Here is a 24,130-nt window from a genome sequence, read left to right as displayed (position 1 = left end):
AACTGGAGAATCTCAGCCAGCGAGAGGGTGTAAACTGCAGGGGAGGAGCCAACTTTTTCTGGTTTACTTAGTGTCCTCCTAGTGGCCAGCAGCATAACACCCACGGTCTCTGTGTCCCCCAATGAGGCGTAGGAGAAATAAATCTTTAAACCTACTTTTAGTGCAAAGAGCCATAAAATATGTCCAAAACTGTCCGATTCCCATTCTCTAACTTGATTGAGTGATTTCCTATGAATCAGCATCCCGGCATGCATTGCACGACTACGATCATCAAATGTCTTGTGCTCCCCCAACTGCAAGGCTGCCTCTTGGTTATGACTGTTAGCACTTTGAAAGAAGAGCAGGAGCGATGAGGAAGGCTTTCCCCATCCCACTTCCCGTAAATGTCTCAGCATATCTACTGCTACACAGACTACACTTCACAATAGGCAGTGAACAACAAGTTAGAAGGGAGACACCAAGCTTTGGAGGGATTTTATTTTGCTAAAAACATCATTTTGGACAAATAAGATACTATACAATTTAGTTAATTCATTGGCTGTAAGATGAGCTGGGGTTTATTGAAACTATGGCTATTTAAATATCTAAGATGGGAATACCCTATAGAATATGTGCGGATTTATAATTGCCACCAACAGTGATACAGTGATTAGCCATTATGTATTGGGTAAGCTAACCATTAAAGACAAAACATAAGTAAAATAATGAACAAACACCAAAGAAGAAGTGTTCACCCACCTGATCATTTTGTGGCATTCATAAGTAATTTATTAGGGAAAATAGATAAAACACGCATCTGTTTACAGTTTGTAGCACGAGAAGTCAAATAAGGTTATAAAAACCAAAATTTATAAAAATCATAAATTAAAATAAAGGAACTGAATACTGTCAATACTTATTTCTAATATAGGCATCACATCTGCTATTAAACAGTATGCTTGCTTCACAAAACAACACATCCAACGTTTTAAAAGCAATCATTCTGTAAAATAGCTTTCATGAAAGGAAAACTCCACACCAAAAGCAAACTTTCTGGCATCTGCTTTTAACCCCACCTGCCAAAATTGTACTTGCCAAGAATTCTCCCACACAGAAAATGTGTATGCCTATGTTTTACTGCATGAAAGTGGGTATAGGCCCATGTACATTTAACAATAACTCTAATGATTCGTTAGTTTCAAAGAAATTGTAACATTTAGTCTACATTAGAGATGAACAAATACATTTGCTTTAAAACATTGTTCTAGAAATCAAGTCAGTATATGTTGTGGCTCCGGATGAATGGGAGCCCTGCGAGCCGCCTCCTACCAGACTGGCTAACCAAAAGAGGAGCCCATGAGTGTCTTCAGGTATGAGGTGGTTCACAGGCTTCCCGTCAGGCGGCCAAGGACTATTGACCTGACTTGTTAACCTGTGTCTTGCGAATCGATTCACTCATCTATAATCTATATTCAGAAAACCAGTAAGCTTACCGGTAATTGTTAGTGATATCTGTAAATAACACTCATCAATCAACGTTGCTATGATTGTATTTGCCTACAGAATATGAATCTTTATTCATGGAAATGTCCAGCAGATTGTAACAAATGTTTAAACCACTGACGAACTATCGGTGGTAAAACAGTATACAGTGACCCCAAGAGGCGACAGCTCACTAAACCTGACACTAGGGTTTTGGGTGGAGTTTTCCTTGACTATTGTGCTAGCAAAGATTTTGTAAGTATATAAATATCTGATGAAATATAAACTAAAGCTCTTTAAAGTTTGGCATAAAAGCAGTCTTCTCAATCATTGTCAACGTAAGGCGCAAACCTACATTTTCATTATTTGATTAGCACAGTAATATAAGAATTGGTCTAAAATTACAACCCATACTGAACACTTTCAAATGTAAGAACTGCTCATCATTAGAGCACACTAAACTCTACTGGAAATAATGAGTGCGAAATAAAACTCAAATACAAATTAACCCATTAGTGCTTCAGCTGTATACTGCAAAGCAGTCCTTTACAGTCCAATGTACACATTTATCCATTTTTGGGGTTCACCAATAGCTCCCCTTTGTGCTTTCAAGCTACTAAACTGTACCTTCACTGGTATGGGTCCACATAATACAGAGTTCATTGTGTGCATTGAAAATGAAAACATACAGCAGATGAGTCACTTGTTGGAGACCGGCCATTTTATATAAGCTGTGGTAGGGTGCCACTTTTTGACATGGTTATGAGTGTGGTAGGTTGGGCATTATACATGAAACAAATAGCAATAGCTACAATGCCAATTGCACCAAATGGATGCTTTCTTTATTCAGTCAGTGACATCGATACATAAACATTGGTATGGCTTGTTTCCTAGGCTCAACTATGGGTTGACGGTTGTGTGTGGCAGGTTCAGGTGATGCTACCATACTCCAGTCTTAATGTACTTTATTACATGAATACAAGAAGATAAGTAAAACACTTATGTGATGCCATTAAGTGTACAATACAAAAGTGATCATGATTTACCTTCTCAAAGATGTTCACAAAATTGCTTTGTTAAGGCAGATAAGGTAAATTACCTTTATTTCTTTGTACCTATAAGCCAAAGAGTTAAACCATTCACACAGAATCCAAGACCAGCAGTGTGATAACATTCCCTAGGTCAAGGGAAAGTATTCCCCATCTATGGAAGACACAAATAGAAAGGCCATATAATACTTTTACAATCGGAAAGCCCCAGCATTTCAAGTTCTTCTAACCGCAGAGAAAGCTTTACATATGGAGGAAGAGAAAAGGAAAAGATAAAACAGGAATACATTACTGGTAGTATGTAACACTCCAGTGTCAAGGTTTACATGTGCCTTGGATTCGATTGAGGTCATCAATACTCATTTTCTCTTGCTGAACCGAAAAGCAACTCGTCACAATTGCAAGAAATCACACAGTGATGCAGAAGTCACCCCAATGCATGCATTTCCCAAAACACAATGGAAGACTGCCAATGGTTTCTGGGTAGAACTAGCCCTAACCAACATGGCATTAGGGAAGTTCAAGATTATGCATGGCAACTGTGTTTTGGTTCAAGAAACTCCTACAACATGTTCAATCATTCTGTGCAAAACACATTTTAGCTTTTAAGACAACACATTTTCTGTTACTTGAATCACGACTTCTTGTCCTTGCAGAATCATATTTTCCATCCATTGAGCTCATTTTATGGTGATATTTAAAAAAATGTAAACGTGTAAAGTAAGGTGAAATCCTTGCGAAAATATGTTCATTTTTCAACTATGGCATTGAAAGAGTATGCTGGGAGCTTAATACATTGTCTCTATTTCTGATTGCAGTATTTCTGATTGCAGTTTCCTTTTTTTTTTTGCACCACTGATTGAAATATATATATATTTGAGCATATATATATAAATTATATCTTAAAAATTATACGTTCGCACCTTAATCTTGCCAAACTGATCCATGCAGTAAGCAGGACATTTCACTTTCCCACGCATAGGAAGCTGAAAAAGAACCCAAAACCTATATATTTTGTTTTGCTTTCAGTTAGGTTTATGTCCGTTGGTTTCACCACCTGTACAAGTCAATGTGTCAGGAAACACTACAATGTCATAGATTCATACGTAGATGTTCCGGTCGTTTAGGGATCAATGGATAAGTTTGCTTCTTGTATGGCCCGACATTAGATTGTCTGATTGGTAAGGGTGCTGAGGCTTCTCCGCTTACTGTTACATCCATTTGTTCCACACCACTTGTTTCCATTCGGAAATCAGCAGGTGCTTGCGCATTGGTGACTCCAGCAGCTGCTCCTCGTCCCCAGAAATCCCCAGGGGAAAACTTCACAGGGCTGAAAAAATTAAACAGGAACGGAATGTTAAATCGCTGGCAAGTGACTTCGTGAATTTAGTAATTGCTACAATTTTCAAGATCCGAAGGTAGGATAGCCTTCATTTAGCATTTATGCAATAAAAAAAACTCTTCTTAGGATAAACAACTTTGCACAACTTTTCTTGTTTTCCTTTTATACACATTCAAAGGCTCTTGGTCATCACAAAATAAGATGTTTGCTGAAATCAATGTTTAAGCACAGCACAAAAATACACAGTTAAGTGACATAACCCAACATACACCAAAAGAGTACCGTATATACTCGAGTATAAGTCGATCCGAGTATAAGTCGACCCCCCTAATTTTGCCACAAAAAACTGGGAGAACTTATTGACTCGAGTATAAGTCTAGGGTGGGAAATGCTCCATAGATTATTCCCCCATATGGTGTCCCCAGAAGAAGCTCCATAGATTATTCCCCCATATGCTGCCCCCATAAGAAGCTCCATAGATTATTCCCCCATATGCTGCCCCCATGCTGCATGTAAAAATAAAAAGACATACTCACCTCTCCGTCGCTGGGTGTCAGATTCTCACCTGTCCTGCGTCCATGGCTGCTCATCACCGCTATCTGCCACGTCATCAGTCAGTGACGTTCAGACTGCAGGGGGCGCGGCGCGCTCTAATCACGTCACCGCACCCTCTGCTATCTGAAGTCACTGACCGATGACAGACAGCAGCAAGCAGCCATGGACGCAGGACAGGTGAGTATCGCTATACTTACCCGTCCTGACGCTGTGTCTTGAGCCCCCAGCTTCTCCGCGCTCTCTCTTCCTGCCTTCAGCGGTCATGTGGTACCGCTCATTAAAACTCATGAATATGCGCATATTCATGAGTTTTAATGAGCAGCACCACGTGACCGCTGAAGGCAGGAAGAGAGAGCACGGGGAGAAGCTGGGGGCTCAAGACACAGCGTCAGGACGGGTAAGTATGACCTGACACCCCCACCCCCCCTCCGACCCCCTTTGTATATGACTCGAATATAAGACGAGAGGGGGACTTTCAGCCCAATTTTTGGGGCTGAAAATCTCGACTTATATTCAAGTATATACGGTATTTAGCATGCATTGAAGAGTATAGTATAGTATGATATGTGATGGTAACATGCATCTTTTACTCTGTGGCTTAGAGTAGTGGACCGATATTGCAGGTCAATACAGGAGTCTGCATTGTCGCATATATCTGGACCTTCCGTCCACTGAATACGTTCGGAACCCTGCAGATATTGGGATTTTCTACAGGCTAAGGCTGGTTTCACATTAGCGCTTTTTAAGCGCACGCACGGCCGGGGGTAGCTCCACCCCCGAGCCGGCTCTCTGCCCGGCGTGCCCGCCCCTTGCTTGTAGCGCCGCCTCCTAGCGCACAGCGGCGCCTGCGATCGGCGCACCCTATCTTTAGCATAGGGTGCGCAGATTGTGCGCAGGCCGTGCGCTAGTTGCGCTTTGACCTGCGCTGCGCACTTTTGACGGTGCGCCGTGCGCGCCAAAATCCGAAAAGTTTGATTTTGGCGCGCACGGCGCACCGTCAAAAGTGCGCAGCGCAGGTCAAAGCGCAACTAGCGCACGGCCTGCGCACGATCTGCGCACCCTATGCTAAAGATAGGGTGCGCCGAACGCAGGCGCCGCTGTGCGCTAGGAGGCGGCGCTACAAGCAAGGGGCGGTCACGCCGGGCAGAGAGCCGGCTCGGGGGCGGAGCTACCCCCGGCCGTGCGTGCGCTTAAAAAGCGCTAATGTGAAACCAGCCTAAGTGTGTTATAATGCTGGCTGGTACTTGGACGTAGCTGAACACTCTGGGGAGAAAATAGGGATTTTTGTGTACTCACCGTAAAATCCTTTTCTCCGAGCCAATCATTGGGGGACACATAGACCGTGGGTGTTATGCTGCTGGCCACTAGGAGGAGACTAAGTAAACCAGAAAAAAAAGTTAGCTCCTCCCCTGCAGTATGCACCCTCTCGCTGGCTGAGATTCTCCAGTTCGGTGAAGAAAGCAGTAGGAGCATAAACAGTTAACAATAACCATAACAATATCAACGCCTAAGAATGCTACAGTGAGCCAATAGGCTAAAAAGGGTGGGTGCTGTGTCCCCCAATGATTGGCTCGGAGAAAAGGATTTTACAGTGAGTACACAAAAATCCCTATTTCTCCTACGCCTCATTGGGGGACACAGACCGTGGGACGTCCTAAAGCAGTCCCTGGGTGGTGAGCATACATATGCTAATACCCCATGTACCACTGAGTGAACACCGTGGTACTGCCGATTGCAGGCAGTGTCTGCAGAGAGCTGCATCCGCAAAAGCCTGAGAATGAATTAGGCAATGTTTGTAAAGGTACGCAAGCTGGACCAAGTCGCAGCCTTGCGGAGAGGCCTGAGAATGAATGTGGTAACTTTTTGTAAAAGTATGCAGACTGGACGAAGTCGCAGCCTTGCAGACCTGTTCTGCCGAGGCCTGGTGCCGAAAGATCGAAGAGGCGCTCACTGACTGGGTAGAGCGCGCCTTAATCCCCGCTGGGACAGGTGCGTTCCTGACACAGTAGGATACCTGAATCACCAAGCGAATCAACCTGGCTAGACCCTTCCTATGCCCGTCTGGAAGTATGAACAGGGCATCTGACTTGTGGAAAGGAGCCATCCGTGACATGTACCGTCTCAGTGCCCTAACCACATCCAGGGTGTGGAGAGCCTTCTCAATGCGATGGACTGGCGCCGGAACAAAGGGAAGGCAAAACAATTTCCCCATTGAGATGGCAAGAGGAGAGGACCTTGTCCAGGAAGGACGGGAGCGTCCTGAGAACTACCTTTTCCTGATGAAAATTCAGAAACGGAGAACAGCAGGAAAGGGCTGCCAATTCCGAAACTCGTCTGATTGACGTAGTTGCCACTAGAGAGACCACCTTCCAAGAGAGGATGATCAGTGACACGTCCTGCAGCAGTTCGAAAAGGAACCTCCTGAAAGGCCCCGAGAACCGGGTTAAGGATCCACGAGTCAAATGGTCTTCTTTAAGGAGAAGCCATATGGGAAACTCCCTGAATGAACGTCTTGAGCTGAAGCTTGGTGGCAATTTGTGTTGGAAAAGCACTGACAAGGCCGAAATTTTGCCGTTGAGCGAGCTAAGCGCAAGGCCTGATATTAATCCGGATTGAAGGAATTCCAATATGGCCAGAATGGAAAATACCGGAGGTGATCGACCATGAACCCTTGCACCACAAAAAAAGGAAGGTTGTCTAGGTGCGGTGGTAGATGCGCATGGACACAGGCTTCCTGGCACTAATCATGGTTGAAATCACGTAGTGAGGGAAACCAGCCTGAGCTAAAAACCAGGATTCAACGGCCACGCCGTCAAAGACAGGACCCCGGAGTTCTGGTGGTAAATCGGGCCCTGAGTAGATCCATATATGTCAGCGACTAGTTGTATTAGTTCTGCATACCATGCTCAGCACGGCCAGTCTGGCGCGACTAGGATCACTGGCATTACCTCCGCTCTGATCTCTTGATGACCCTCGGAAACAAGGGAAGAGGGGGGGGGGGGGGGGGGAGATGTACAGGAGCCGGAACCAGAGCGTCCTGTCCTCTTTTAGAACCACAAAAGAAGGACTGAATAAAATCTTCTAAAACCCTTCGTGAAGGGGGGCCGGAATCATGACTCCGTCCCTTAGAAGAGCCTGAACAGCCCGAAGGAAGGCTCTTGTCTTTCTCTTGGAGGAAGAGGAAAGGAAAACTCAAGTTGGAGGGGGGGGGGGAGAAATTGTATATTATATCCGAAGAATACCAGCTTCCTGACCTATTTGTCTTCATTAGGTAGATCTAAGATCTGGCTCCCCTAGATCCAGAAGCCCTAGGCCTGGGTTTCCAAGAACAGTTAGATCTGTATGAGATCTGGGAGCCTCTGTCTCCATGCGGGGACAGACCAGATCCGAAAAAGAAGGCAGAGGAGGACCAACTGGAATTGTTGCGAGAAAATCGAAACACATCGGCTGTTGGAGCGAAAACGTCCAAACAGCCCTTTGTTGAAGGAATTCACTTGTCTTCTCCCCCCCGGTAGTATCAGAAATGAGCTGGTCCAGTCTCTCTCCAAAAAGATGACCCGCTTGAAAAGGGGGGAGAAGTCAACAAACTTTTAGATGTGGCATCCGCCCACTAGCCACGGAGCCCTGGGGCTCTTCTAATGGAGATCGCATTAACGGCAGTATGAGCCGCTCAATAGGCGGCCTGAAAAGAAGCGTCTACTACAAAGTTCACTGTGTGAATCATCTGGCTAGCGACAGAGGTCGTCTCCGGAGGAAGATTGGTGCCCTGGAAAGCAGTAATCAGGACTTCTGCCCAAGCGGCCATGCCTTAGTGACCTAAACTTTGGCGAAGGATGGAACAAACACCGCTCCTGAAGCTTCCAAAAAATTGAACAGGCAAGGTAGTCCATTTGATGATCGGAGGGGTTTCTGACCGAGGAACCCTCAGAAACAGATAGGAGCTTTGTGGAAGCAAGACACGGTACAGGAGGGTCCACCGGAGGGATCTGTAATCGATCCTTCATTAGGTCTAGATCAAAAGGGTATTTAGCCAGAGTAAACTTTTGCCCAGTGAACCACTTATGGCTGATCCCTATGATACTGGACGGCTGGTAAATAACCAGCGCACACGCTTATTCCTTAAATGAGGAGTGCTGGAGCGGGAATATTTTCCTCATTCAACCTCAGAATCCTGCTGACTGATTCCATAAGAGAATCAAGCGACTCTTGATCAGTTGGGGGATTCTGAGGGGTTGACGTGACAGATACAAAATCAGAGTTATGCTTGCTGTGAACCTCAGGAGAGGGCGAGCGAGAGACAGGAGTCGCTGATGCTGAGGTGCGAAAGCGACTAGGGTACGTGCCATGAGCCCGCTTTGGCAGAGACAGTCCTCCCGGAGGGGGAATATAGCCTTGGTCAGAGGCTCCACCGACCGTGACATGGATGCAGCCCACTCGGGGGTACCAGACGCAGGAGGCCCGTCAGCAGCGGCTGTGAGGGTCGGGGCGCGGTTCGGACGCAGGCCGGGTCGCGGTCCGTGCATAACGGATTAGCTTGAGCACTGGAAAGTCATGCTCGTTGTGGTAAGGCCGACTTGCAGGTAGTACACACGGTAGAAAAGCGCAGTGTGCTTCTTAGCGGCCCGTGTAGCCTCCTGTGAGTGAGGCATAGCACTCCAGAAAGGGTTAATGGCAGAGTCTGACTGCAGCTGCAGGGAATGTGCCGGGAACAGGTTAAGCTTTAATCTGAGGGCAGATGCAGCTTACCCACGGTCCTGTGTTATGTCCCCCGGGAGGAAAACGGTGGCCCTGTGGCGTCACCCGGAACTCGGCTGCTCCTGAAAGGGTTAACTGCAGCAGAGGTAACAGACATGGCCCCCGAGATTAGAATTGCGCGTCTCGTTTGGAATGAGAGGCGCCAAGAGGAGGGGGCAGTGACGATAGTGCGGGCGGCGCTATTCAAATTGCGGACTAGTAGGCCGGAAAAGCCGGGGACTAAATTTTTGGCCTACCCACTGTAGGTGCCGGGGGCGGCGCTATCGAGGGCGGCGCTATTTACATTGCAGCTAAGGAGGCCGAAAAATCCGGGGGCTAAATTTCTGGCCTCCCTGCGGTAAGCGCCGGGTGAGGGGGGCCTCGACCGGGCGCCAGTGTACCGCCGCTGACGCTAAGTCAGCGCTTCTCCCGGGAACAAGGACCAGACTCCATACCTCCACTCCTGTGCTCAGTCAGGTCGTCGCTGTCCAGGGTCTTTCAGTTTCATCCTCCAGGCGATGTAGCAGAGCTGGAGGAGGTTTTACACGGGGGTATTGCTCAATCGATCCACCCTGTGGTAGGGGGACGGAGAGCTCTGGGGCTGATTCAGGGCATCCGAAAAAGCGCTGTTCAGGTCTGCTCCATGCACTCCTGTGCTACATCCTGCTGCGCTTGCCCTCGTATCCGTGGAGTACCGACCATAAGGGAACCATTGTCAGAGGAATCAGCCTCATTCGTCGCAGGAAAGTGTACGGGAAGGGTTACTCCACGTGCTTGCCTGTTGTTGGCTCGGGGGAGAGCGGTCCGTAGAAAGGAACCGTCGCCCCCTTCACTCCGTTAATTGAAAAATAAAAATGTACAGAAAATTCAAAAATAAAATAAAAACGGTGGGGTCTGAAACCAGACCCAAGTGCCTCCTATAGACACTAAGTAAGAACTGGAGAATCTCAGCCAGCGAGAGGGTGTATACTGCAGGGGAGGAGCTAACTTTTTTTCTAGTTTACTTAGTGTCCTCCTAGTGGCCAGCAGCATAACACCCACGGTCTCTGTGTCCCCCAATGAGGCGTAGGACTTGAACTTTATCCCATCACCGCCAACCCCAGAGTTTCTGTATTTTAGTCACGTGGCAGCGCCGGCGCTGATCTAGTCACCGCTGTGAATGTACAGTGCAGCGGCTTTAACCGCACCCCAGCCCTGAATGATCGTTGGCCCCAATGCAGAGTCAGTGTCATCCAGGGTCAAGTTCATGGTTTCAGTTACGTGGGCGGTGCTGGTTCAGTCTGTAACCGTGCCCTGGGATTCGGGCTGGCTGTCAGTCCGAGCCGGGGACGTGGTGACGGAACCAGCGCCAGAACCGCCCCTATGACTGAAACCAGTGTGCTGCCGGGCAGAATAAAATTCATTTTCTCCCCACAGCGTTAGGCTCAGTGTAGGCCAACAGTTATAATACTATTAACCTGCAGATTAACACAATAACTGCAGGTTAATAACATTTCATTTTTTTTCTGATGACAAGTCATATGCTGGGTCCCTGACCCAGGAACTTGAAATCGCCATGTCTGAGGACATTTCACCAAATTTCATGCTGAACTGGACACACTTCAATAGTGGCTGCACAGTGGAATATCACACTGCAATGCAAGTACAACTTGCCCAAGCACAGCAGAGTGTGATCTCACATTGAGAAACCTGCTCCACGCTATGGTGGTAGTGTTCTTCTATCCTCTGAGTGCTGCTGCTTGCTTTTGATTAGTCAGCATTGCATAGGGATAAGAAGTACATGCTCTCATTGAAAGCTCTGATAACACCCATTTGGACTTTTGAAAAATATCTGACTCCAAACTACCGTAGTTACGTTTTTGATTGCCAATATTTCTACAACGAAGAGGCAAAAAACAGAACAAAAAAAACACAACCCCGCTCTGCAGCCACTATTACATCATGGTGTGTCAAGGTCAACATGATAAATTTGGTGATAGGTCTTCTTCAGGGTAGGTTTCCACGTTCACGGCAGCGCTTTGGAAGAGGCACATGCCTTTTCCGTCCAAAGCGCTGCCGGCTTTCTACGCACGGTGATTCTGCATGTGTTCATTGAACCATGCGGAATCACCACATCCTATACATTAGATTGTGTTATTATTGTTGCGGAGACTGAGCGTCTCCGCAAGATAAATAGACATGCTGCGGTCTATAAAGACGCGCCGCATGTCCGGTTTCGTGGGTGTGTCACCCACAATCCCTGCACGCATAGTGGAGACGGGATTTCATAAAATCCCCTCCACTATGCTGTAACATCTGTGGAAACATCCGCAGCCAATACGCCACATGGAAAGAGACTTTTTCAGCACAGAATGACTGTTCAAACTAAGTCCTGCCGCATGGTGATTTACGCAGGGCCAATCATTTAAATACATCTTCCCATCCATTATTTCCCCCTTAATCTCCACCCCCACCTCTGTTCTTTGATTGACAGCTCTGGCTTCATAGAGCTAGAGAACGGTAGAGATAGATGGAAAACAGGCATATGCTTTAACATTCCCCCAGTCCCAGATTCAGCTGAGCCAAATGAGTGTTTTTAAGCCCCCTTTAATTGGTATGTGTCTGCATTCAATTTAAAGGGAGCCTGTTGGGTCAAAAAAAAACACTAATGGGGGCGTGGCTTGAGCGCTGAAGATGGTGGCAGCTTGAGCGCTGGGCTCCTGTACAGTCATCCCAATAAAGCGACCTTCACGGTGCAACAGAAGACCTTTAACCCAGAGTACCTGAAAAAAATATTCACATACCCCTGAGGACCATCTACCTCCATTTCCAGAGAATTTGAGGAGCAATTTATAGAGTTACAGACCCCTGAAGTTGGCAGTGGTGAGAGAAAAGAAGCGGCGGGAAAAGACTGCTCACCAGCTGACAGGGAATTACCTCACACGCAGAATTACCTCACACGCAGTGGCGACGAAGCAACAAGATCCAGGAAGCGGCTGTGAGTCGGGTCTGTGGTAAAGAAAGGACGGAGGGACCTGTGGAAGAAAGCAGTGCTCTGGAGACACTGAGCACGGCAAGACAAAAGGAGAAGCCAGAGACCAGACATAAGGCAGGAAAATGGCGGTGACACCTGCTGAATAAGAAGGACCAGAGAGGCGGTGAGTGGCAGCAGCAGAGGCATAACTGAGAGACTGACATTAATCCCCTGTAAATAAACAGAAGGGGAAACAGCTTGGCTGCTTCAGAGTACACTTCTATTGTTAAACCTAGGGTCAGGCAGTGATTGATAAACCATACAATTAAAACTGGTGACCCTGAGGTAGGTTAGGAGATACATAGGAACTGATTTGGGAGGCAGAAATCAGCCTGATTCAGCGTGAGCCAGAGGTCAGCGATATAACTGGACTGAGATAACTAGTATAACACAGCCATACTGTGTTGAATTCATATATTCTATGAACTCCTCATCGTCCCTGGCATATTTACATATATGTGCTTAATAGATCAAGCAGTTAAATAGAGAAAGATATTATTTACAACACTGCCATCTGTTGCAGAAGGATAACATTGAAGTCCTTCTAATTTCTTCGAACTGAACTGTTATTATAGTACTTATATAGTGCCTTTTTACATATACAGTGACTAACTTACTTATTGTAGGATTGCTTTCTCCTAATAAGCGAAATAAGTAATAATCCCCTCCCGCAGTGGTCAAAACATTTATTCTGAAGAAAACCATTGAGTTCCTAGGAATTATATGTGGGGTTTAATGTACTGTTGGAACTATAAGATTTCTAGGACTGTGACTTGCTAAATTGCTTTCAGAAGGAAGACCCTATAAAATAGCTCATACTGTGAACCTGCGACAGGAGCCCTGTAAATGGAAACTGGGGCCAATAGAGTTAAATCCACAAAAAAGAGGGACTCCTCCACTGCTAGGGCTTCAAAATTCAGGGGTCCCAATAATACAGGTCCAACATCAGATTCTTTAAAATCTATTAACTCCTTTAGGTCCAGATCTCCTATAAAAAAAGGAAATATGACCTCTAACGCCCTCAAAAAAAAATTTATATATGACATCTTACAGTAAAGTAATACAAAAAGGGCTGGACCAAAGACCTCTGGACCCAAAATCTCAAAATGAGACACATGGTCCCCCACAAAACGCAAGCTCTATAGATATTAATGTAGGGGGGCAGATATCTTTGGAGGAGGAGATGGACAGCTCTAAGTCATATAAAAGGATGGGACCAGAGGAGGCAGCTTTGGGAGGCAGCCCTCGAGCAACGGGTTCAACCTGTGCGTCGCATAGTTGCTCCCCCAACCATAGTCCTACTAAACCACAACCAAAAAGGGGGTGCCCGGAGTCTACTGACTTGGCAGATCCTTCATTTTTACCAATCAATTTTGATAAGTTTTTGACATCGAACAAGGTAGCTACTGAGGGATTCATAGCTAATTTCTGCAAAGCCCTGACCGAGTCTATTAGACTCGGCTTTGAGGCGAACAAAGCCTACCTACAAGACGTATGTAGGAGCTTCACACAGAGGTTTGAAAGCAATGAGGCAAGAATAATAAAAGTGGAAAATAAATCAGAATCCCTGGCAAAAGAAAATTTGGAATTAAAAATGGAGCTCTTATCCCTGAGATCAAAAATAACTGACTTAGAAGATAGGAGCAGAAGAAACAATATTAAGATCAGGGGAATCCCTGAAAATGTCTTGCAGAATGACCTTGCAGATTATGCCAAGTCCCTTTTTAAAAAAACAGCTCCTTCTCTATCTGAGCTACAGCTCACTAAAGACAGGATCCACAGGCTGCCGCGTCCACGAGGCATCGCTGCTGACAAACCGCGAGATACTATCTTGCGCTTACATTTTTCAAACGAAAGAACTAATCTTGAAATCCATTAGAGAAAAGGGGTCCTTCCCACCTCCATATAACAACCTCAAAATTTACTCGGATTTCTCAAAAGCCACAATGGAGGCTAGAAAGGCTTTTGGAGAAGTAACGTCCAAACTTAGAGATCTGGGAACTCCCTATAGATGGGGATTCCCGACTAAATTGCTGATTTGGCACAAGGGAAAAAATATCCCTCTCTTTACAATAGAAGAGGGTTTAGACTTTGTACACTACCTCCAAGAAGAACTAGCCCACAAAGATAAGGGATGAACACTATGCCTTAATCTCTTTGTAGGTACGGTCTACATTCCTTTGGTCTTATTACGTATAGTGTTGGGGTGACTGGGCGGGTTCTTTGCCACAATTCCTGTTTGTTCCCCCAAACTAGAGAGCGGTCTCACTGGAGGTGTGATCCCTCAGGAGAGCTCTACTCGAGTTGAACAAAGTTTTGTTAGAAATATTACTGAGCAGGTTTAGGCTTAGTTAAGAAAGTCTTTGATATTCTTCTTTGATTGTTCACATCCAGACTGTAATTTATAACTTGTAGGAACGTAGGCAGCAAATATGAAAGTAAAAATTCTATCATACAACGTTAGAGGCTTAAATAGCCCGTACAAACGTTTTGCCACTTGGAAAGAGATAAAACAAACACAGGCTGATATTATTTGCCTCCAGGAGGTCAAGTTAGCCAGGGATGGCCACCCTTACTTCCAACACAAAAACTACCCCCACATGTACAAATCACTTAATGACAAAAAAAGGGCAGGAGTTATCACAATTCTAAGCAAAGATATCCCATTCCAACTGATCAGTGAGGAGATTGATCCTCAGGGTAGATTCCACATCCTGATTTGCAGCCTAAATTGTAAAATATGTACAATAGTCAATGTGTATGCTCCAAGTAAGAGACAATTTCCCTTCTTTAATAAACTTATTAAAAAAAATAGAAGCCGCCAAGAGGGGAGAGCTACTAATAGTAGGGGATTTCAATATAGTGCCAAATGGAAATATGGATTCCTCGTCTACCGTGCGTCATTTGGCTCCAACTCTAAATAACTGGATCACCCAAAATGAACTTTTCGATGTCTTTAGATGTCTCAATTCAACCTCACGAGAATTTACACATTATTCAGATGTGCATAAAACATCGTCCAGAATTGATCTCTTCTTAACTAATATTTTCTCATTACCTCAATTCAAAAAGCTTGAAATACTAAACAAATCATTCTCTGACCACTCCCCAGTTATGGGGGAATTTATTCTAGGTCCCCCGATTAAAAAATACATTTCTTTGGAAAACCAACCTGACATTGCTAAAAATCCCAGAATATAGAGAGATAATTAGGAATACTATTGATAACTACTTCCTTGAAAACTCCTCATCAGATGTTGACCCATTTATACTATGGAAAGCGCACAAAGCGGTCATTAGAGGTTGCTTAATGCAACTTTCAGCTAGGCATAAAAAAAAAAGAAGGGAAAAAATTTCCAACCTGCAATCTCAAATAAAAATAAAAGAGGATCAACAAAATAAATCTGACTATCCATCTCATGCCATTCACTTAGAACTGATGAAGCTAAGGCAGGAACTTAGGGCGGAACTCTTAACAGAGTATGACTCAATTATTCGGGCATCCAAATATAATGCTTATACGTCCACGAATAAGCCAACTAGATGCATGCTTAACAAACTAAAGCAAGAACGCATACATAGGAGAATAGAGAAAATTAGATCTTCCTCAGGAGATCTTAAACACCATCCTTCGGACATTGCAGATGTATTTGCAGAATATTTTAGCAAGCTCTATAGTCTAAAGTCTGACTCTGCAATGCCTAGCCCAGATCAAGCTGCCATAGACTCTTTCTTCTCTGATCTAAACCTTCCACAGATAACTCCCTCAGATTTAGAGCTATTAAATTCACCTTTCAGTGTGAAAGAAATAGCAGGCACTATAACCAAACTTAAATCACTGAAGTCTCCCGGCCCAGATGGGTTTATAAACGAATATTTTAAAATATTCTCAGATATTATTTCACCTCATTTGAAAACCCTTTTCGACCATGCCTCGAATTTAGGAGCATTCCCTGCAGACATGTTGGAAGCATCTATAATAATGATACCAAAAGATACTGGAGACATGGAAAAAGTCCAAAATTTCAGACCCATATCGCTAATAAATGGTGATATTAAGTTATATGCCAAAGTCCTTGCAGAGCGTCTAAAAAATATCATGCCTTACCTGGTTAGAAAAGACCAAATTGGCTTCATTTCGGGCAGGCAGGCCTCAGATGGGACGCGAAGAATTATAAATTTGCTTAATCTGATAAAGACATCAAACATCTCCTCTATGCTCGTAAGTCTAGATGCAGAAAAAGCATTCGATAGACTGAATTGGCAGTATCTAAAAACTTCTTTATTTAATTTTGGCTTTGATAATAAATCTATCTCCTCAATCTTTTCCCTGTATTCTCAACCGAATGCAAGAATTTATATTAACAACCATCTCTCTACGCAATTCCACATCTCAAATGGCACTAGGCAGGGCTGTCCTTTATCACCCTTACTATTTGCCCTTGCGGTTGAGCCCATGGCTGAAAAAATTAGGAGTCATAATTCTATATCTGGCATCAAAACACAGCAATGTCAGCATAAGATAACACTTTTTGCTGATGACGTTATCATTTCAATCTCAGATCCAATAAACTCAATAAAAGCTTTGACCCAGGTCCTAGACCGATTCTCAAAAGTTTCTTACTTTAAGATCAATGCAGAGAAATCAAAAATTCTACCCTTCAATCTAAATAACACGGTAATTGAAAAAATCAAAAAGCAATCCAATTTTGTATGGGAAGAAAAGGGAATTACTTATTTGGGTATCACTATTACCACTAAACTTAAATCCATTATCCCCACCAATATAGATAACCTTATTAAAACTATTTCCAAAGATTTCCATAGATTCAAAACTCACGACCTGACCCTACTAGGAAAAATTTTAGTGGTAAAGGTCTTCATCTTACCAAAAATTCTTTATTTATTTAGAACTATCCCTTTAAACATACATGTCTTGTTTATAACAAAAATTCAGACTTTAATTCAGCTCTTTGAATGGAAAAATAAAAAGGCAAGGATTGCAGCGGATATTTTATACAAAACAAAGAGACATGGCGGACTCTCTTTGCCCAATATCTGGTCATACTACCAAGCGACACTCATCAAACTCAGTCAGGATTGGTTCAAAGAGAGTTCGCATCCGGCATGGCTGGATATAGAAAGAGCCCAAATAAATTATAATTCCATTCCAAAACTTCTTTTCAGTTACTTATTGGAATCTCGGCAGAAGGAGCACCACCATCCAATCCTCCAGGCCATATTCTCGGCCTGGAACATTCTGACTAAGCTACATAGGAAAGAGAATAAGGAGGATATGATTAGAAGACTCCCTCTCTCCTTCTTGGCCCAGATTTACAATTTCTCAATACCAGATACCTGGGATGAGGTACGCATAAAAAAAGTTGGAGACTTATGGGATGGGAAAGAGTTTAGTACTTTTAGTGAGCTTAAATCCAAATATCATCTGCCCTCGTCAGAAATATATTCTTTTTTCACGGTAAAAGAGAATATAAAAAAGCTGTTACGCAGCAGGGCTAAGAATCTGGAAATTGTCTCTTCATTACTAGTTAATATTAATCATCAGTTTAAATGGAGTATTAAAAATATCTACTCACATTTTAACAAAGATACATCCTTTTCAAAAAACAATTATATGCACAAATGGGAGCTTGATTTAAATATTATAGTTCAACCAGAACAATGGGAGTACGCCATTAGGCATACCTATAAGTCTACTATTTCTATGGCCTTGCAGGAGTCCTTTTATAAAGTAATGAATAGATGGTACTATACGCCTATACGGCTATCCCATATTAATCAGGAGATCTCATCCCAATGTTGGAGAGGATGTGGAAACCCTGGCAATTTATATCATATCTTTTGGAGCTGTCCAAAACTAAAAATCCTCTGGAAGGAAGTCAAAATCCATATTAATACTTTACATGACAGTGAAATTACTGTAACCCCGCAGATGGTACTTCTCTCTTTAGATCTGGAGAGTATCAATCCTTCAACCAAATATATAATGATTCACATCTTTCTAACTATAAAAAATTCATTAGCTTTTTTTGGAAAAAATCAGATATCCCTTCCTTCTCAGATATTCTAGACACATTACGTTTCCATAGCTCTACAGAAGAAAGATTTGCTTTTAATAGCAACTCTTTGAATAAATACCACACAAAGTGGGCTCGGTGGAACTCAAAATTTTTGTAGTTACAATAAGCTGCTTATGGTTCCTACAGGAATGCGACTCAGGTTAAGCTTTAAGTCTGGATTGGTAGTAGTGTTAGGTTAGTTTATTCTTTAGTTTAATACTATTAAGATAAATACAACAGTAAAATGTTTAATGTTTACGAAGTATATTGAGTATATTGTATGACATGTTTTGCAAAGCATCTATTATAAAAGAGTTCTCTAAGTTTTATATTATTCCCTTTTCTTTTTTGTTCACCCTTCCTTCCCTTATGAAAAATTAATAAAAATTTAAAAATTATTTGAAAAAAAAAAAAAAACACTAATAAACTGCAGATATGTGGTTAAACTGAAGGTTAATAACATTTTGAAGCGGCCACTGCACTGAAAGCCTGGCTGATGTGAGGAAATGCACTTTTTTCCGTCTGGCATTCTGTGCGGTGGCTGCACGGCTTCAGAACACTACTAACTCCATATCTGCAGGTTAATGGCGTTAACATGATAGGTTCCCTTGAACTGCACTTTCCTATAGAAGAAGCCACTGCAAAATTTGCAATTGATCCTTCTAAGTGGTCAGGTACTAATGCATCTATAAAGACGGTCAACTAAAAGCCTCATGAACATAAACGTCTGGCAGTGGCCACAAGTGCAGTGTGCAGACAGCTTCATAGGGGCAGACATACTAAAGTTGTCATTTTCCATGTCACCCAAGAAAATCCTTCCAGGTAACATGGTAAGAGAACACAATCTGAATTGAAGGCCCCGGTCAGGTGATGATACACTGTTGTGTCTGTATATAATTTATTCTTAACTAAATTAATCATAAGCAAAAATGCTAAACAAGATTAGTGGGGGAAAAAACAACAACATTACCTCACAGGCGTCCTTGGGCTTCCAATGAATCGACGAGGAGACCGAATTTTTGGTTCAAAAGAAAACTTCTCTTTTACACTTTCAAGTACAGAAGGAGCCACATATGTAAATCCCTACAGGTTACAATCAGATGGTTATCAAACACGTAAACAGATACTTTCTAACTTCTTTCCTTATAATTGATGGGTTTCAACTACAAAATTAGAAGTGCACACCGGGCAAAGAGTATATCTGAAGCATTACTGCTATTTTCAGTATTGTTGTTTTTACTGCCAACTCAAGATCATGAGAGGCTAACTGGAGATACCATGGGAGTGAAGAAAGATCAGAAACCTTATCAATGTACGCAAAAACTTTTACATACACAATTGTGAAAGAAATTGGCACTTTTAAAACTTTCAAATATGCTACTTTCAAAACAATGAGTTGTTAAAGGGAATCTGTCAGTAGGTTTTTGCTATGTAATCCGACAGCAGTATGAGGTAGGGACAGAGATCCTAGTTCCAGCAATGTATCACTTAGTTTACGGGGTGCAGCAGTTATGACAGAATCAGTTATCTATGCTGCAAATTCAGCAGAGATTAGATGCTGAGCTGTTTATAACACTTGATAACACTACAGCATTCTGTGTATATTGTCAGTGGGGTGGGGGTGAGTGGTTGGACCAAGAGGCAGAAGACACCCAGTCCTATAGTGATAATCACCTGCTGATAAAACACTAACAGTATTGATACAGCAAAACACAGCCTAGTAAGTGACAATGCTGGAATCTGCTCTCTTCATCATGGTGCTCTCAGATTACATAGCAGAATCTTGCTGACCGATTTCCTTTAACAAGTGTGGGGAGGGGGAACCACTGCTTAAGACAAAATCTAACATTCACAGGGGTTAACTTACCACAAACACTTGGTTGGCACTTTCACTGAGAGTAGCATCATCTGGACTGTCTACAGGGGTTTGTCGTGTAAACTTGGAATCAAATTGGCTCACATCTTCCTCAGATTGCTTTACAGGGAAAAAAAATACTTTAAAGAGTTGTCCAGCCTAAAACTACAACTACTGCATTCTTATGAATCCGCAGATCACGTGTAAGGTGATTCACTTACCTGAGGACACATGCCGACTAGACTGAATCCGCCCTCGCTCAATGCAAGTGTTTTGAGAAAGGCCAGATATAGACTAGTTGGAACGTGGTCAGAAGTATGCAAAAGGCATGACCACTCACTGCTGGTACCAGAGAATGCTCACAGAGCACAGTGCACGCAATGTGAGGATTCACAAGTCTGCAGTCACATAGGGTGACAATAAACTTGTAGCTTAAGAACGGAAAACTCCTTTAAAGAGACAAAAGGCACCAATGCAATCTTCAATTTGTCTGTTTTGTACCCTTCCTGCTTTGGCAATTTTTGTGCTTGTTTTTTTCCTCCCCTTTTTACTAAAGCCAGATATACTTTATTTTTTCTTCTATATGGAATGACACCACCCATTGTATCATATAATTAACCCTTTAAAGACCAGAGGTATTTTTGGTTTTGCATTTTCATTTTTTGCTCCCCTTCTTCCCAGAGCCATAACTTTTATTTATTTTTTTCCAAATGGCCATGTGAGGGCTTGTTTTTTGCAGGTCGACTCGTACTTTTGAATGACATTATTGGTTTTAGCATGTCCTGTACTCGAAAACGGGAAAAAAAAATTCCAAGTGCAGTGAAATTCCAAAAACGTGCAATCCCACAGTAGTTTGGGATTTTTTTCACCATGTTCACTAAATGCTAAAACTGACCTGCCATTATGATTCTCCAGGTCATTACGAGTTCATAGACACCAAACATGTGTAGGTTTTTTTTTTTATTTAAGAGGTGGAAAAAAATTCCAACGTTAAAAAAAACAAAAAAAAAACTGCGCCATTTTCTGATACACGTAGCGTCTCCCATTTTTTTTGATCTCGGGTTGGGTGAGGGCTTATGTTTTGTGTGCCGAACTGACATTTTTAATGATACCATTTTGGTTCAGACACAATCTTTTGATCATCCGTTATTGCATTTTAATGCAACGTTGCACTAATCAAAAAAAAAAACAAACGTAATTCTGGCATTTTGAATTTTTTTCTCGTTACACCGTTTAACGATCAGGTTAATTTTTATATTGATCGATCGGGCAATTCTGAAAGCAGCGATACCAAATATGTGTATTTTTTTTATTGTTTTATTTTGAAAGGGGCGAAAGGGGAGTGATATAAACTTTTATATATTTAATTTTTTTTAATATTTTAGAAAACTTTTTTTTTTTTTTTTTTTTTTTTTTAACCTTTGGCATGCTTCAATAGTCTCCATGGGAGACTAGAAGCTGCACTTGTCCGATCAGCTCCACTACATACAGGCAATGATCAGATCGTCTGTATGTAGAATTATTGACTTGCTATGAGTGCCGACCACCGGCTCATAGCAATCCGGCAGTGACAACCATAGAGGTCTGCAAAAGATCTCTGGTTGTCATGGTGACCCGCGATCACGTGACGAGGGTCACCGATGGGTGGATTTCCTGCGCAATAGGCGGAAGCGGTTTGACAGTTGCATTTAACTGGTTAATAGCCGCGAGTGGTTCCGGGCACATGTCAGCTATTCACCGGACGACAACAATGGCAGCCATGGGCCATCAGCAAATTTGTCTGCCATGATAACCCATCACTACAGTGAGTTCACAGGGTTTAAATGCCGCTGTCAGAGCAAGTTCCGGTCACTGCTAATACAAATGCCAGATGTATAACACAGCTGGCAACTGCTGGGTATGGTTTGGTCTCAGCACGAAAGCCTTCTCCATATTTGGTATATTTGGTGACGAAACATAGGACGTAATATACACTATGTTGGGAAGGGGTTAAATTCATTGGTAATTAAAACAAATAAGCATTTTGCATTATTTACATACACAAGCTGTTGGTCCCCATAAACATTTAAAAACCTACATTTACAACTTACCAAAAGTGGTTTAAAGGGAGGTTCCACCTTTCGAGCCAAGAGATCTTCCCAATTAATGTGTCTGAAAAATGGATGCGCCTAAAACAAATTTAAATGTATATTTTTAATAATTAAAACCTGACCTTTTTTAATTTTTTTTTTATTATTGTTATTTAAGGGAATCTGTTAGAAAGTTTTTGATATGTAATCTGAAAACCGCATGTTGCAGGGATTTAAACACAGATTTTAGCAATGCCTGTGGTTTCCTTTACTTGCAATGATTGTTTTAGCACCAGGTGCTTATCATTGCCTCCTGTTCTGACTCCACCTACTTCTGTAATAAGAGTCTCACTGTCTATAGACACTTTCTATAGGGCCTGGGGGGGCGGGGTTAAGCTTTCTAAGCCGTTTCATGCTAGATCCAAAAACTCTGATTAACCAGTAAACTAAGTGGCACATCATTGAATTCAGGGTTTCTTTGCCTACATCATGCTGGTCCCAGATGAAGTAGCAAAAAACTGTTGACAGATTAACTTTAATATTATTATGATTCTGTACATTATGACGGTACATCCACCTTAACCGGACTTCTGTTAAAGCACCACTCTAGCGGTTTATTTATTTTACCGTTGGTGTGGTGTCACTAGTTTAAGTTCCACGGCCCTAGTTTTATACTCTCCAGTCGCTGTCTTTTGTTTTCGGCGCTACTCTGTTTGGTCTGTTCCAGTGTTTGCTGGGCAGACCTGAAGTCACTACTCAATGTAAGTCTATGAGAGCCAGGACATGGCTGTCAGACTTACATTGAGAGAGTGTGACTGTTACCTCTGACTTCTGGTTAGTCAGACAATATGGTCACAGGACTGAAGCAGCGACGGGAACAGCTGAAGACAGCAGCTGGTGAGTATACTACTAAGGTCAGGGAACTTACATTAGTGGCACCACTGCAGCGCTGAAATAAAGAAACACTGGAGTGGTACTTTAACTGAACTTAGAGATATCCATTAGTACGCACATAGAACGCAAGATGTAATGGCTGAAGATGTTCATGGGAGTTATCCAGGCACGTTTTGTCACCTGTGAAAAGCTTACTACATAGGGAAAGGTGAGCTCAGACATTACCTATTGTGAATCTTGTGTTGCACATAAATTGGTATTACTGTATTATTTCAGATTATAAGACACACTTATGATCCCCAAAATTAGAGGGAAAATAGAGATGCATCTTATAAATCAAACACTGTTCTTACTAAGGGGTCATGTTGTGAATTCACTTTCTGGCCTACCTCTGGTTACTAGTGAAGGTAGTGGAGTTGGTTATATTGACAGAGGGGTCGCGAGTTCTCTTTCCGGGCTCCCTCTGGTGGTTACAGGAGGTAATGGAGCTGATCTAATTAACAGAGGCCTGCCACCTGATAATGAGGACGATTGGACATCTGGAGTTTTTGACTGGATTTAAGACAGCCGACTCCCTCTATCCCTGCTGGTGATTTTTTTCCTGCCTCCTGAGGTCTTAGTTTCCAGCTCAGTCCCTGCATGCCTCAAGCTAAGTGTTCTTTTGCTATTGCTCACATTTGATTTGGTTTTGTCTATTCAGTTTTGTGTTGTCAGCCAGCCCCAGCTGGGGCTGTGCTGAATTTCCATCCTTATGTTACTGCTTGTGCCAGTTTGTTTTTGTCCCTTATTAGATTGGCCTCTTTTTGCTCTGTTTTCAGAATATGCCAGAGTGCTGACATAGTGGGTGAAGTCTAGTGACGTCAGTATTTTTTTATCAGACGTGTTGGACATTTTTTGCAGTGTTTTTGCGTGATTGCAGAGTGTTTTTCCTTTCCTGTCCTGTCTAGTTAGTGTGGGCCCCATCGTTTGCTCAGCCTATTTTCCTAGCCTATTATACTGTCTCACCGACAATATATGTTTGGGGGCTATCTATTCCTTTGGGGTCTGCTCTGGGGCAGTTTAGATTTCCGCTTTCTTG

The 24,130-nt window shown here is 43.0% G+C and overlaps 1 protein-coding gene across 2 annotated transcripts in view; it reads right to left on the bottom strand.

Annotated features, from left to right (window-relative positions):
• Positions 1-742: 742 nt before the first annotated feature.
• Positions 743-24,130, bottom strand: part of RPS6KB1 (ribosomal protein S6 kinase B1) — an 83,024-nt gene continuing 59,636 nt past the window's right edge. The window contains exons 12-16 of one of the 2 annotated variants that reach the window (XM_073573024.1): positions 22,180-22,257; positions 20,102-20,209; positions 19,205-19,317; positions 12,075-12,155; positions 743-3,840 (exon numbers count right to left, since the gene is read on the bottom strand). In XM_073573024.1, coding sequence (XP_073429125.1) covers positions 3,603-3,840; positions 12,075-12,155; positions 19,205-19,317; positions 20,102-20,209; positions 22,180-22,257 — 618 coding nt within the window. In that variant the 3' untranslated portion in view covers positions 743-3,602. The remainder of the gene's footprint in view (positions 3,841-12,074; positions 12,156-19,204; positions 19,318-20,101; positions 20,210-22,179; positions 22,258-24,130) is intronic. The other variant, XM_073573027.1, reaches the window with a different exon arrangement.

This window comes from Dendrobates tinctorius, unplaced genomic scaffold, assembly GCF_039654945.1.
Source record: "Dendrobates tinctorius isolate UK_male_01 unplaced genomic scaffold, ASM3965494v1 ptg000007l, whole genome shotgun sequence".
Lineage (NCBI taxonomy): Eukaryota > Metazoa > Chordata > Amphibia > Anura > Dendrobatidae > Dendrobates > Dendrobates tinctorius.
Note: the sequence above shows the minus strand (reverse complement) of the source record. Positions and strands in the feature narration are given on the sequence as shown.